At 29.4% G+C, this 16,581-nt stretch overlaps 1 protein-coding gene across 1 annotated transcript in view; it reads right to left on the minus strand.

Annotated features, from left to right (window-relative positions):
* Positions 1–16,581, minus strand: part of LOC123302328 (chloride channel protein 2) — a 71,524-nt gene that overhangs the window by 26,642 nt on the left and 28,301 nt on the right. Inside the window, exons 2-4 of the mRNA XM_044885214.1 lie at positions 5,767–5,896; positions 2,581–2,730; positions 2,388–2,516 (exon numbers count right to left, since the gene is read on the minus strand). Of these exons, the coding sequence (XP_044741149.1) occupies positions 2,388–2,516; positions 2,581–2,730; positions 5,767–5,896 (409 nt within the window). The remainder of the gene's footprint in view (positions 1–2,387; positions 2,517–2,580; positions 2,731–5,766; positions 5,897–16,581) is intronic.

A 16,581-nucleotide genomic window follows, 5' to 3' on the forward strand; every position in this document is an offset into this window, starting at 1 on the left:
ATATTTTCAAAAAAGTAACTTGATTTTCATGTTTTTGTTCTAAAAGAGTTTTAAAAAAAATCAAAATTATTGACCACTCCATTCTTGCATCTAAATTTATTGCATAACAAAAACAATTATATTTAGAAAATATTTAGATTAGTGCAAGAGGAATGCCTATTATATACAGAATCACATATGTCTGCCATTATCATTTATTGTATGAAAGTAAGACTATAGAGGAACAATTAATAAATTCGATTGAGAAGAACTTTTTATTTTACGCAACGTTTCGTGCTAGAATTAGCAATTCTTCAGGCGATCATAAAGTTTGAGGTCCCAACATTGTTCGTTCAACATTCATGTCATAGTAAATATACATTTCTTGAAAACTATGGATTAAGGTAGTTTTGATCATGCTGATCAAAAGTTCCTATGGACTCAACTCTCAAAAATCCTTCCCTTCCGAGCCTTTAAGGTAATCATAACCTTTGGAGGGCCATAGCTCGGAAGGGAAGGATTTTTGAGGGTTGAGCCTATAAGAACTTTTGATCAGCACGATTAAGGCTACCTTAATGCATAGTTTACAAAAATTTTTAACCGAAACCAAACATCAATATATTGTGGACGGGAGTTTTTGTAAAATTTCCTATGTCACACACAGGAGGTGTTATCATTTACTTTCATTGACATGGATACTTAATATCCAGAAATACACCGGGAAACCTCGGTTCGTAAATGATGTCCCTACCAAAATTTGTATATTATATCATAGCAGGTGTAGAACCGATTTCGATAAAATTCAAACATTTCGTAGAAAGTATTAATTGACTTGTTGCAGGACTCATTTGAACATATTTGACTTTATGAAAAGGGGATGAAAAACGAACGGTTCACTAGCTGTTGTTTCATTAACCTTTTTTCAAATTTTCATACTAAAAGTGGAGTTCTATAGTAAAACTATATCATTATACATTAAAGGAGTACCACAGGGTGAAAATTGTAGGGTATCAAATCACACGAGGCACAGTGGAGTATTTATATCAAATTTCTGAACAAAAGCCAGAAAACTCTTTTGTTTTGCATTGAAAGTTGTTTTTTGGTGTAATTCGATAAACACTCCATCACAAACAGGTCACTTGAGTTACCTTAACGTTGCCCCCTCCTGTTTTGTAAGAAGCAATCTAACTGCTCTTACGGATGCATGTTATTATGGTTGGCGCTCCCGATTTACTGTGACATTCAATTTACGTTTACTTTGCTTGTTAGTGTAATTAAGTAAGGATTTTTTTTTAGTGAAGGCGAATGTTTATGCTATATTTATTAGTATTTCATGTTAATGTTTCTATTAATATAATTAAATATTTGTGGTTCATATTTGTTGTTAAAAAAGGTAATTTTTTTCATTAAATTTATCAAACTCAAAGCTTTTTGTTTATTAGTCAGGATTTTCTGGGCAAAATTTTTTCTAACAAGACAAAATTTAAGTATTCTATAAAATATTTATGAAAAAAAAGACGTAAGTTCCCGCAAGATTTAAAAAAAAAATCTTGCGCGAACTTACGGCTTTTTTTTAAGACTTACAAAAGGGTAGAGATTAAGATTGCTTAAGACAAAAGTCAAAAAAAAGAAGGAGGCTTCCAGTGAAAGTTTTTAACTAATAATTCCAACATCACGTTACGTGGAACCAAGAGCAAGCATAGATAAGACACAAAAAGTAGCTCAGAAGCAGAAATAATTAAAAAAAATGAAATAATTGGGTTTGAAGACAATATGATGACCACGAATATTACTAAAAAAATTTTTTTATTCTTGCCAAATAAAAGGTACCCTTGTATCTAAATAGTATTTTGAATCAACCGGTTAAGTGGCCGAGCGAGTAAAGGCGCAACAACCTTTAACCGTTTGACTACTTAATCTGAGAGGTAGCGGCAGTCGCTGATCAATTATTGCAATTAATCGGGGGAAAATTGATCATACTGCCGTTTCTTGGATAAGAACGAAGTAACCGACTCCACCCACATCATAAATTTATTTGTATGTATTCGGATGTAGTTTAAATAAATAAAAATTAAAAATAATGATCTGGTCATAAAAAAAAGTCTTTTGAAATAATTTTGAGCATAAAATTCCCTTCATTATATTTTGTGCAGAAATTTGATATAAAAAGTCCCCAGTGCGAGGTATGTAAACTTTTTAGGAATAGCAGTCATAATGCTTAGAAAAATAGTACATTATTAATTTTAGATTATTATTGGAAAAATATTTAAAAAATGTTAAGTATGAATTGTAATTTTGGGGTAAATCGGGGCCTTGGGCTGCAGCCCAATTAGCTCTCATGTAGATTGACCTCAATCTTAAGAGAATGAAGGTTTGATAAAGGAACATTTCCTTTTAAATGAACTTACCAATACTTTGTGGCGCTACAATATGTACAAAACCAGCAGAGAATAATACCAAGAAGAATGGAAGGACAACCCAAGCCACATATTGTGCTAATGGATGTTCTGTTAAATCACGATACAACCATATACGAGCTAAAATATAAATCTGAATATCTATCATAATTCAATAAAGAAAACAAAACTTAATTGTGATTACCATTGTTACACATTGTAATGCCCATGTCCATTATAAAACTAAGCACAGCCATAATAACACCTAATAAAGCAAGGAAAACCCAGTCCTCTCCAAGTCTGGCAAATGTGTGTTTCCATATCCAGGAAAACCATAATGCAATTCTACTGTTACCTGAAAATGAAACCAAGATTTGTTATTTTGATCAAAAGAAACTCTGAACTAAATAATTTTGAAAAAATGTGACCCGCTCTAAGGCTGTACGAGCGCCAGGGCAATGTTGCATAAAATGCTTGATTTTTTTGTATATGAAGTTGGACTAAGTCTCAATCAATTAAGAAAATTAAAAGAGGAAGCTCGATTATTTAAATAAATAAATTTACTTAAAAACCAGGTATATTTAACATTGGTTTATGGTAAAATGGTAGATGGATGATATGTTTTCATAGATTTCTCCAAAACGAAGCGGTGGGAATTTAAAAAACAAACTATTTAAATTAAAGTGTAAACCTTAATAAATTGTCGAAAACAAAAACAATCCGTTGTGCCCGACTAATTAAGGATGTATGAGCACGGAAGTGGGTACACAAATTAAAAAAATATATTTTTTAAATTTTGATGGTGAGCTCAAAAGTTCAAAATAGGTTAAAAATGGTTTATTTCATTTTGAGAGTCTTTCATACCCTCGAAAGGGAGGGTGAGCTGCATAAAGGAGTTTATTAATAAGAGTATCTTAAATTGCGGGTTACTTTAGCATTTTTACCTTTTTAAAATCTATTAAAAGTTATCTGATTTACTTTACGATATAACCCACTTTTCAAAATGGCGTATGGGTTAAAACTAAAAAGTCTTCCTTTAAACCACATAGATTTTTAGGATAATTTTCTTAAACCAATGCAAAAAACCGCAAGTCAATTCACCCAGCCAGTCAGTCAGATTGCTTGTATCAGCTCTACTTTTTGAGATATAATTAAAACGAGTTTTTTAAGAAAAATCTATATTTTATTAAGAAAACCATTAGAAAAGCAACCACTACTGTTTAAATTTTCTTCTATAATATTTTTAATGCTTGACTTTGTTCTCGAGGTATGAATGCTCCAACAATAGTACCTACACCATCATGTGAGCATTCCAGTGATCCTGTTAAGGTTCTATCATTCACTATGATTACCAATATTGTCAACGGTCCAAATGGCTGTGGAGAAAGTGTACCTTGAAGCTTATATTACAACCTGGAAGGATCACAATTCAGTTCAATATGTTCCACATAGCTTTTATCCTTTTTGTTTCCTAGAAAATTTAGTGCAGTCCAGGCATTTAATTAACGAATTAATTCCAGGCATTTTTTTCAATGTCACTCATGTAACTATAATAGTTTTCATCCTTTATCAACCTTCTTATTTTATTTTAACCTTCAAGTTTCTTATTGCTTTAAGTTCTTTTATGCTCTAATTATAGAACTTTTTAGAGATGTATTTAAAACAATCACCATCACATGCCACGGGTGTCCAAAGTAATCAAACTACACCTGTTTTATGAACTTCGACACGCTTAGTCTATAACTTTTGAATGCATACATATTCACTACAGATATTACAAAAATAGTTGGGATCGTTTTTACCAATATTTTTCGAAGTAGATATTATTAAACAAAAAACTTTTAAAAAAAAACAGCTCGGTTGATTTGAAGTTTAAATGAAACTAGTGCAAAAATTATGTCTAATAGCTGTATCTCAAAAACTAGAGCTGCTAAAGAAAAACTGGCATAAATGCAACAAAATAAAATTTAATTTTGTAACCCAGAGAAGATTCATGAAGGTGATTTCAACGAGAAGTAGTTCTTGAGACACAGAATAGGACAATAGTCCAATGTTTCTTGGATATTTGGGACAAACTAGTTCGTCTTTTAAAAGCTCGATACTGGTTTGAGGAAAAATTTTGTATCGCGTTTGGTCTTTGTGATACACGTTTCGTATAGTCTTTGTGTTGTTGAACAGCGGAAACCTTTATTCTAAAACGTACATATTCGAGGAACATGCTATCTCATTCGACTCTCATTTATGCACAAAATTAATACTCGACAACATAAAACTTATGAAGTTAGAAATTACTTATTAAAAATGGACATTGAAATTACGAACTTGACGTCCCGAACTTACTCTCATTATAAGCATATCTGGAGTACACTCCAAAGGCAAGTCCTAGCTCATACGAACCAACCATATCAATTGAGATGATGAATAAATTTTTTTTTTTATAACTTTAGGTGAAGAATTCTCACTGCAAGGGACAGAAAAGTGAAGTTCGTTTTGGATAATTGTTAGAAGTACGCAAAATATGAATTAAAACTCCTAATCAAACAGAGAGGATGATTTTTTAAAAACTGACGTCATTATTGAGTATAGCCATACAGATTTACATATAAACAGTGCCGGATTAAGCCCATCGGGGGCCCTAGGCCAATAAAATTTTTTGAATAATTGTAAAATTAATCGTTATTTGTGTATTCATAGCATTCGTACAGCTTATTCCAAGGTTATAAACGAAATAAAATGAACAAATTTTTCGAAATTTGAAAAAAAAAAATAACTTGAAATGGCAAATTTTTGTTCAAAAATAATCATATCAGATTTTCGTGGGGGCCCCTGCCCGTCGGGGGCCCTAGGCCATGGCCTAGTCCGGCCTAATGGGTAATCCAGCACTGCATATAAAATTCTATTTTGGAAGATAGAGACGGACAACAATCTTTGAATGCTTATAATTTTTTCGGTTTTTTATCATTTTTAATTAAACTTTCAAATTTTGTTATAGTATCAACTACTTTTACATTTTTATGGGTAATGTGGCATTCCATATCATTCATCTACCTGGATAGGTTTGGTGAAAACATGATTTGATGGAGTGTGTCTTTAAGAAAACCAACATTGCCAAGACACAATTAAGAGCAGGAATAAAAAAAATCGGTATTTCATATGTAGTTATTCTGCGATTGGTCGAACTGAGCGCTCGATTAATTCCCTAGATCTACAGGTAACTGACATTTAACAAAAATGGATTATCGATGCATGGCTTACTAGTTACCTAGAGATCTCTCAGTTAACTAAACGAACACACAGTTAACCTAAACATTCATGATAGGAAAAAAGCAGATATTTCTTTACGATAGTTAAAGAAGTTTCTTAGAGAAGTATAATTTTATTACGATCTTACCGCAAACAGTTTTTTTTGCTGGTTTATCCAATCCTACATCACTCAATGGAGATTCTCGTCTTAATTTTTCTAATCTTTTAGCTTCTGATTTCGCATATTGACTTAGATCTTTTGTATAGCGACCATACATCTACATAAATAATTAAAAAATATATAAAAATAAAAATATTCAAATATAAAAAATTAACAAAAAGGCTTTTGTAGTATATATACATATTAGTACGGTTCCTTTGATGAAAATTCCGTTTATTTTAGAATAAAACATGTAATTACATGTAGTCGCTTCAAGAAAGGTACGATAAACGTAAATAAAGAAAATTGCATTGGAAGTTAAATTTCTTGAAGATACTAATTTGCTTTGTAAGGACTTGTTCTTATACCTGAAAATGCTAAAATCTAAAATACGAAAATCGAAATTGACAAATTTTTTTCTCGGAAACGGTGGGGGTGCGAGGAGACAGTAATAGTATGTAAAGGTAGTACTTCTTATGCAGGTACTATTTATAATATTTTTTCGAATTTGTAACGGGCAATATACCTGTTTATTTTTGAAAATTGATGAACCGCCCCTGATAATTGAGGGGGTTACCGACCAAAATTAACCTCCTCAAGTTGAAGTATGAATAAATATCTACAAAATATCAAAACTTCAAATATTTTTTATTAATTTGCCTGGCAGTAATTACAGAATTAATATTTTGGGTGTTATAAAAAAAATATTAAAATTGCATTTTTAGTTAATAGTTTTGTTTTAAGAAAAATATAAAAATTATTTAAAAAAATAAAAAAAATGTTGCTTTTGCCAGGACTTGAACTCGGAACCTTTGAGTTGAGACCAAATTATATACTTATTTGTTGAAAACTGATTCTAGATAGCGAACGAATTTTACACGGATAAACAATTCGAAATGCTTTTAAATTTTTGGTATATATTTCTTGAATGTCTGTTGATATATATATATATATATATATATATATATATATATATATATATATATATATATATATATATATATATATATATATATATATATATATATATATATGCCAGTGATACTCATTTTTGAATTATCTTTAGCTTTCCTATTTAATGATGACAGCAAAAATAAATAATTTTCGGAAAAAACCGAATTTTTTCCAAAAAAGATCGTTTCGTGGCACATTTTTTTGCAACTTTTTTGGATTTTGTTTTTTGATAACATACAAATAGGGGAAATGAACTACAATAAGCTCCTTGCCAATATTTGAATGTTGGACTCTAAATTTGTATTTCAAAAAGTAACCTTTCTTAGATATTTATGCCCGTGAAAGTTTAGTCATACATCATTTTTTTCATAAAGATCTTCTGGATAGTAGTAGTATATTCAAAAAATTAATCGACTGCCATTTAGTATTTTCACATTTAGAATTAAGAATACCGAAAACAAGAAATAGGATTTCTTCTCTTCTCAGCTTTTAAAAATTTCATACTTTTTTCCAAAATAAACTGCAATTGTTCTTTTTTCTGAGCTAAGAAGGAACCGTACCATATATTATATATGTATACATTGAACATGCATGCTCCAAACTGAAAAAAATTAGTAGCTTACAGAACTAATATTATCTCTATCAACTTCCGGAGCATATTCCTCATTTTCTGGTGGAGGACATGGATAAAAAGCCACTTGTGTTCTTGGTTGTGCCGGAGGTGACGATGATCTAAGAAGTTAATGTTGATTGATAAATAGTTGAATTAAATTCGCTGTAATATGAAGGCTATACTAATAGACATTCAGAAAACACGATTTTATCTAATATTAATTTTTATCACTAAATTGATCGTAAGTTTACAATTCGAAATTTCTATGATGCTTTTGTCTGCTTCAAATTTGAAGGATTTGAAGGAGGATCTAGATAAGTTAAAATATAATAATTAAGGCTTAACCGAGGCTTAAGTGTAGAATTTATGAAAACCAAATTTTCGATTTTCGTACTTTAATTTAGGTATTTCGATGATTTTTTGCCCACCTTTCATACACAAATTCAATTTCAGCATAATATATAAAAAAGGGGCATAATTAGAGGTTGAAAAATGTTACAATAAATCTGATATCTGCTATATATTATAACCGAGAAAGTTTAGAATGAAGGAGGTAAAACGTTAGGTTCTCGTGGGAGAGATTTGTTTTAATTTTTCATAGAGCAAAGGATCGACATTTTTTGAATAAGTAGTAGTAGTTTAGGGACCAGAAAACGATATACGCTACTTTTTATCCACAGTTACTACAAGATAACATACAGGAACCGTATTTTTTAAAGGGTTTTGCAAAAGTTCGTGAAATAGATTTTTAGCGCATTTTTCTCAACAAAGCTTGATTAATTTATGTAAAGTAACGATAAAACTCTCGAAATCTCTTTTAATCGTGGTTAACACCACTTTCTTGGAATAATAAAAATGAAAATAACTATAAATCGCGAGGCGCAGCTAGCTTTGCATAATTCACGTATTATGTGTTAAGGACAAGGCAGGGGAAAAATCGTTGAAATACGCAAATCGAAAAACTCGATTTCCATAAATTCGACACTCAAGACACGGTAAAAATTTCATACTTCTTTATTAACAAACTGCAATCTTGGCAGACAAAAGAATCATATAAATTTCGCTTCATTATGAGTTCACGCTCCATAATAAAATTGATAATTCAGAGAGAAAATCTCGTTTATGGTATTGAGGAAACGAATTAACAAAAATATTTTTAGTGGAGTTATATAATTTTGTTATCGGTTTTCGCAACCGGTATAAGGATTTGCTTATAACCAGTTCAATCTTTTTATCAATACGGTAAAGTATTGTACCTGATAATGTACCTTTGATCGCCTTCTTTCAGTTTATGGAAACATATTGATATGTACGAGATAACAATATTGTTTCTATTGAAGACAAAGTTTACTTAGGCAAGGAAAAACAAGCCTTGGTAGACGAACGGATCATGCCGAAAAATTAAAAAACCTCAAAAATTTTGAGCTTCATCTTTACCGATTTTGAACCGTAAGGCCTGGTTTTTACTCAAAAATTTTAGTATTTATATTTAACGAAGATTTAATTTGCAGCAATTTGAGATAAAACCGACCAAAAACTTCGGAGATACAGTTTTCCACAGTTTGTCTATTTTTTCAAGTTGCTAAATTTTACGCAAAATTAGAGATAGAATAAAATTTTAAATGAAAAAATATTTCTTATAAAAAATAAACAACTCTTGTTTTCAACAATTTTTCTTAAACATCACTAGATTTCGAAAATTTTAAAAAAGTATTTTCTAGAATGTTTCACTAGTTGAAGCTATCTGCAAGTTTTCAAATTCTTATATTTTATAGTTTTGGAGAAAATGGATACCAAAGTTTTCTCCTAATTTAGTCCCAAGTTTGTAACGCTTAAATGTTGATGCTACAAAATTTTGGTATAGGTGTTTTAGTCCATTTTAGGTTGTCTGTCTGTCTGGCCGTCTGTGGACACGATAACTCAAAAATGATAAGAGATAACAATAAAATATAATAAAATAAAAATAAAAGTATAATTTCTTAAGTAAAAAACAATAGGAAAAATTTACTTTCGCGCTTGATTTTTTAAAAATATTCCTTACAAGGTTTCTTATATGGACCAGCTTTAGATGAATTAAAATTATCAATATAATTTCGAACACAAAACTCGCAGGTCGTTTCCAGCTTGGGTTACTACTAAATTTTTGAAATAATCTTTCGTGACGTCAAAAATGTTAAATTTTTTTTGTCTAGCCTTCAACCGCCAATTGTGTTAACATCAAGATAACTGATTAATATTAATAATGAAAATCTTCTTAATTGACTTCTGACTTACTTTTGTTTAAAATTCATTCAAAAAATATAGCTGAGCAACGAATCATATCAAGAAATTAAAAAAGACATATAAAAATCGTTAGCGATTGGCTACTATTGATTTTAATAGATAAATTACGTCATTCCGCACGTTAACCGCCATGTGTAAATGATTTTCACCGAATATTACTTGATCCAAAAAGATTTCTGTATGCCCATAACGCTTAAAAATATTAATGTTAGATGCAGATTTGTGGTAAACGAGCAGAATTGATCAAGTAAGTTATCAAGTATCGGCGAATTTTAAGGCTGATTGGAAATACAGTATCTAGCTTTTTATACGGAGGTTTTCATGGTCAAATTGACCTCAACTTTAGTTTTTTTAGTGGAACTACATATTATTTGTTGTATTTCTTCTGATTTTACGATTATTTTAGGTTAAAAACTTGTGAAGGAAAAAAATAAAAACTTTTAAATATAAAAAAGATGTATTTGTTTATTATTTTTTGCAAAACTTATTGAAAAAAACTATATTAATCGTTTTTACATTTTGACATAAAATGAAAGTATTACGCATTTTAATTATTTTATTGTTTTATTACTAAAGAACGGATTCTCGGCAAATTGCCAATCGTCTAATATTGTAGACAACAGTTAAAAGTTGTGAGTGTAAGAAAATCTTTTAACAGGGTAGCATTGTTTAGAATGATATTCACAGAACTGTTTTATTGAATAGACAAAATTTCTCTACAAAAAAATTTGAAAAACTAAAAATTAAAGAAAAAAAGAGACATATTAGACATGAGAACGCAAATTTGTTTAATACTTCGAAGGTTGCTTCGCCTATTTTTTGTCGAAAATGCATTTATATGTTTCTTTTGTTCTTTATTTTAGTAGCAGCACAAAAAATGAAAAGGAAGTAAATTATTAAGATTATTCGATTAAGTGCCATTTATGACAAAATCTATCACTTCACTTTCATTATACAGAATGCCCTATAGATAATTGCTACAAAAGCACTGAAGTAATCCAAAGGTTCGCAATTACTATTCCTTACAAATAAGGCTTCGATGTAGCTTTTCGATAAAATCGAAAAATCTATATTTGGGAAAATTATGTTCTACTGAACAAGTGAAAACAAACAACTGACTGAGTAAATTATTGAAATACTATGTATAGACAGTGTTGATGACGCAATCGTTTGTTTTTTGACGTCACGTAAATAAAAAAAGATATCCACTTTTAAATAGCCACACACACATAACTGATATTCCCATATTAATACATACTATAAAATTTGCACCTAATTAGCGCCCTCGTGGGTAAACAGTGATGTTTACAAAAAAATGTTTTGAACAAAAGTTGTATATCTTTTTATAAGGAACTTTTTTTACATTAAACTTTTGTTCTATCTCTAACGGTTTACAAGATGGGTCCTACGGACTCAAGGCAAAATTGACCTACATTGTTCATTTACGAACTCAACCTCATTTTTTACGTTCTGAGTACGCTATAAATATTTCATCTTGATATCTCTTTTCGTTTTTGAGTTGACAGACCAAAATTTTTAAGCGTTACAACGTTGGGACTAAACTTAATATACTATGATACATTTCAATTATACAGGGTATACAAATCGGTATTTGAATCGAAGATTATCGCTATTTCAATATTAGCTTTAATGAATTTTTTAATATAATCAGAGTAATATCGTTACTATTTACATATCATGCACTTGGATAATCAAGCCTAACTTACAAAGTGTTGGTTGGAAGTTTTATTCGAGAATCCAACCACAATTAAATGAAAACTTTTGCATAAGAAGATTTTTCCATTAGTAATATTCAAATATTTACATAATTTCAAGCATCTACAACTAATTCGAAAAATTGAAGTTTTAGAATATGAAGCTGAAAATATTTTTAATCGTCTTCCAGCGCGTTATGTCGGGCGTTCGCAAGATGAGAAAAGATACCTCATAATTTTCTAAGAACTTTGAAAGCGTATACGGAGCACATTCGCAAACACATGCATTCCTCTGTAGAATATGTTTTTCCACGTCCTCGTGCGAGTTTTTTGATAAAATAACGCGCTGTCCAACCAAATTGGACACTCGCGAATTTAAAATTTTTTTAATAAAATCTTATTGCTTTCTTTACTAACACTGTGAAAGCAAATTTGACTTTGTTACTCAGTAAAAAAACTCCTAGAGAAATGAAACTTGAAGCGCATGCGTTCTGCAGAGAAATAAAGCTTTCGAATCTAAAAAGTTTTTCGTAAAATATGTTTTACACAAAAAAGAAATTCTTGTGTAGAATTTTCTTTGACAGTGAGTAGTAACTTGGTTAAAAAATGTTGAACTAGAATGTGTCTATAAAGGATACCCTGACCAGTACTTTTCATGTATCGAATTGTCATCTGATGAATTATCCACCTACGGCGAAACCACAATGGAGACTTATGTACTTTAGTAAGGATGCGTTAATATACCAATTAGTCCATATGCGGGATAATAGGTTTCGTAGGAAGTTAAACCACTAGGAGTAGACGTGTTTTCTGAAGGTTTTTAGGTTGCTGATCTGATTACGAATATATTAAGAATAACTGAACGAATATATTACGAATAACTAAACAAAACTAGTATAGAATTAAAATTTTCTTAAATAAAATAAAAAAAGTCTCATGAAGTTTTGATCTATTTCTGATAATTATCGGTACTTAGCGTGAGACCATACTTGAGCTCCTGAGGAGCGTCGCGCAGCAAGTTGAAGTGCTTTAACGAATATGAGCGTCGATTTTACGCATAGTGGTGACAACAAAAATTATTAATTATTTAATTGTTTAAATCGCTGTAACTGGAAAGCTATCGATTGTAACGACAAAAGTTGTTGACAAAACTTGTGCAAAAATAAAATTTGCATTTTTTTTTTTTTTAATTTTTATTAATTTTTACCAAGTTACAAAAATTATTCCCACGAAAAAGATAGAGCACCTCAACTTGCCACGCGGCTCAAGTATGGCCTCGATAAAATTGATAATTTCCGAGTTATAGCGATTTAAACAATTTCTTTAGTTATTAAGAACTTTTGTTTGCTGCACTCTACGTAAAATAAAAAAAGTAAAGTAAAATCGACGCACTTATTCGTAATCAGCGACCTAAAAACCTAAAGAAAACGCTGCTTCCTACGAAACCCCCTATCCTGCGAAAGGGCTAAACTTCGCCTTGCTTAATCTTTTTGTATGTTTGAAAATTTGATAGTCGCCAACATATAAATTTTGAATTGTTACCAAATTGCACTCTAAAATCTTCCGTTTTTTTTTTTTTTTTTTTTTTTTTTTTTTTTTTTTTTTTTTTTTTTTTTTTTTTTTTTAATAATTAGGAAGTTAATGTATTGTGCAATTATTAATATTAAATTAATAAATTTTTTTTAAATCGTCATCATTAACAGAGAGTCGTAAGGTATAAATATCTTAAAATTTCGGAACCCAGGGAGAGTCAATGAATCTTTATAAAAACTGTGCGACTGCATTGTTTAAAGCTTACCTAAAGAAGTTAAAAACAAAAATTTGTGCGATCTTGTCCAGGCGATGGGATTGAGATATTTCGAAAAGTCAATACTTTCCGATTTATTGGCGATTGAAATTCGGAGTTTTTAACGTCAAATAATAGAAAAGATTAACGTTTTTTGAAAAAAGTACATCGTCGACTTTTTAAAGCACTATAAAAAAACCTTGAAAATGAAAAAAGTTTCAAGTCATTTGCATAAAAATTGAAGGAGTTATGATGAAAACAAAGTTTATCGGACATTTCTTTTTATCTTTTATTTAGTACAAAAACTGATTTACCACAGGAAATAAAATTAACTATTATTAAATAATAAATTGCTGCTTCCCAATATATTTTATTTAGGTACTCGTTAGGCAACAGGCTCAAGAAGTTTTAGCAGTTTCGGATAAATATTTTTTGAACTATTGATATTGAAATACCAAAAAAATTTCAAAAAATACAAAAAAACGTTAAACTATTCAATTAAGAAAATTAAATTAAATTTAAGTAAGAAACCATTTAATTTTGTAACACTCTTTATTTTCTGAGCGAATATCCACCCAGTTTAAAGAGTATGCTATTACGTCTTAAACTATAAATAAAACATTTGAGAACAAACCATTGACTGAGTTAATTGTTGAAATACCCTGTATAGACTGTGTTGAATATCAGTGCTTCGATTTTTTTTATAAATAAGAAGAGTTTAAAAAACCAAGACTATTATGGCGGCCTTTTTTCAGATTTTTTTTTTCGTTTTTCGATAATACTTCACAAGACCACTAGTTGAAGCTACTTGTAAATTTTCAACTCCCCATCTTTTAGAGTAGGAGAAAATAGATACCAAAATTTTGTCTAAATTTGTGCCCTCATGGATAAGCAGTGACGTTTAAAAAAAATGTTTCAAGCAAAAGTTGTTTATTTTTTATAAGGAACATTTTTTACATTTAAACTATTGTTCTATACCTAACGGTTAACGAGCCCCAATTGACCTATGTTGCTCATTTACGAACTTAGATTACGAACCTCAATTTTTACGTCCTGAGCACGCTGTAAAAATTTCAACTTGATATCTCTTTTCGTTTTTGAGTTATCGTGTTTACAGACAGACAGACAACTGAAAATGGACTCTTTAGGTGATGTTATGAAGACCTTTAGCAAAATTTTGTTGGTAGAATCAATAAATATAAGCTTTACAAACTTTAACTAAGCTTTGCATACCTCGAAATATATTACATATAAGCAGGGTATAAAAAAATATAATTAATTCTTTTTGACGTCTTAATAAACTATCAGTCTTAATATACAATTTTCTATAAATTATTTTTTTTAGCAATGATAAAATTAAAACATAGGGTCTTTCAATGAGAGTGATATTTTTTTAAATTTCAATAATGAAGATAATTCAACGTATCAATTTAAATTTGCATTATTTTGTAGCGTCGCCTTTGAAGTTATGTTGTCAATCAATAGAAAAATTAATTCAATTTCAGGAAATACAAAAAAATTAGAATGGAATGTAGGTAAAAGAGTCGTGGTTGAAATTTTCAAGAAATTTTTCACAATAGAATTTTAATATCTTAGCTTCAAAATGAAGCATAATTTACTTTGACATGTTGAGGTTTTTTTCAAATTTGAAAAAGTTTCATTCTTATTAAAAGACCCCATTAAAGACATATCAAGAATATATAATTTATCAATTAATATAATTCTTTAAATAATTATCGCAATTTTCATACAAGAAGTTCGTTAATATCTATAGGAGGATAACACTTATAGACTTACGAAGAGATAGGAATTACTAAATTAAGTTTAAAATGAATGAATCTTTTAAGATAAGACGGTTACTGTAACTTCAAAAAGATTAATGAGAGATCTTTTATTTATCCGTAGTTTAAAAGTCCAAATTTCGAGGAGGGATCTTCGAAATCTTTAAATAACTATTTCATATTAATAAAATTTGGGTTTTGATGCATTGCTTTTATGGAAAAACCTCAAAACACATATTTTGATATTTCTTGATAGCAATGACATAAATAAAATAGAAAATTGATTTCAAAGAGGAAAACGTGCGAGCAGGGTAGATTAAGATATTAAACGTTGATATTTTTCAAATTGTATTTTTATCGAAGAAAGCTGAGGAGGAAAACAACATTTTCAATCATCAACATTTGAAAGTTTTATTATAATTTTTCATTTAATTTCACAGAGTTCAGGTATTAATTGAAAAAAAAAAATTGCTTAAGGGGGTAAGGGCGTTTTTTTACGATAAGAAAATGGAAACAAAAATGATAAAAATAAAAACTTTTGTAATGCACTCGTGAAATTTCAACACATTCGTGATTTTTATTTTGATATTCAAAAGTTAAAAAAAAAAGACAAATTGACTTGTCTGCGCCATAATACAAGAAGATATGGCATCACAGCTATATTATATTAAATATTGATGGAAAATCAGTTTCTTAATAATTGTAAACTTTTTCAAGGGAAATTATCTTTGTTAGTAAACTAATCACAGCTTCTAACCTTTTAAATGAAAAAATTAACACTTTACAAATAATAAATGTATTTGTTCAAAATCATTTTGTTGCCGAATATAATGAACTAAAATTATTAACGTTTTATCACCAGTAACAACTTTATTAGTCATACACCAATAATAAAATTATTTTTTAATTATTTATTGTATGTAGTACCAAAAACCTAATATAAATTCAATGAATAAATATAAATATTTATTATTTATTTTTATAATATTGCCGTTTCTTGTAATAGTGTCCCATCTTAGAACGCAAGGGCTTAAAACTTCGGAACTTAACCAAATCCTCTAAAGCCGACAAATTCAACCCAACCAACTCGTAATTACAACAATACATGTTGTAATTAGTTATAAAAACAAAGAAATGTTCAAGGCAACAAAAATGAAATACATAAAAAAACATAAAATAAAAAAATGAATAAGCAAAAAACACCTGAAAAAAACTGGGTAACTGAATGCAACGATACTAACGATTGTTAAATATTATTAAAATCGAAATTTTTTTCTTTTGATTCGCAGTTCATAAAACTCAAAACCATAAAAAAAATTAACACTTGTCTACCTTCTTATCAATTTTTATCGTCGCAATTTTCTCAGGTCTATTTTTCCGGATTTTTTTTCTGAGTCTATTCTTACCGAAACTAATTTTTCTAGGTCTAGGATTAATTTTTTCTGGGTCTATGTTATTTTTTCGGTCTATTTTTTCCATATCTATTTTTCCCACGGCAATTTTTTCGATTACCGCAAAATGTACATTGTATGTTATATACATATCCTAAGTTTCGTTAAAAGTTTATGGTAGGTAAATTTATTGATTTCAGAAATTTTTTAATGGGTGTGTTTATAAACAGATTAAGTTTGTGCATCTTCACAAATTTGCCTGTCACATTGATTTAATTGA

The sequence above is a fragment of the Chrysoperla carnea genome, chromosome X, assembly GCF_905475395.1.
Source record: "Chrysoperla carnea chromosome X, inChrCarn1.1, whole genome shotgun sequence".
NCBI classification, from domain to species: Eukaryota; Metazoa; Arthropoda; class Insecta; order Neuroptera; family Chrysopidae; genus Chrysoperla; species Chrysoperla carnea.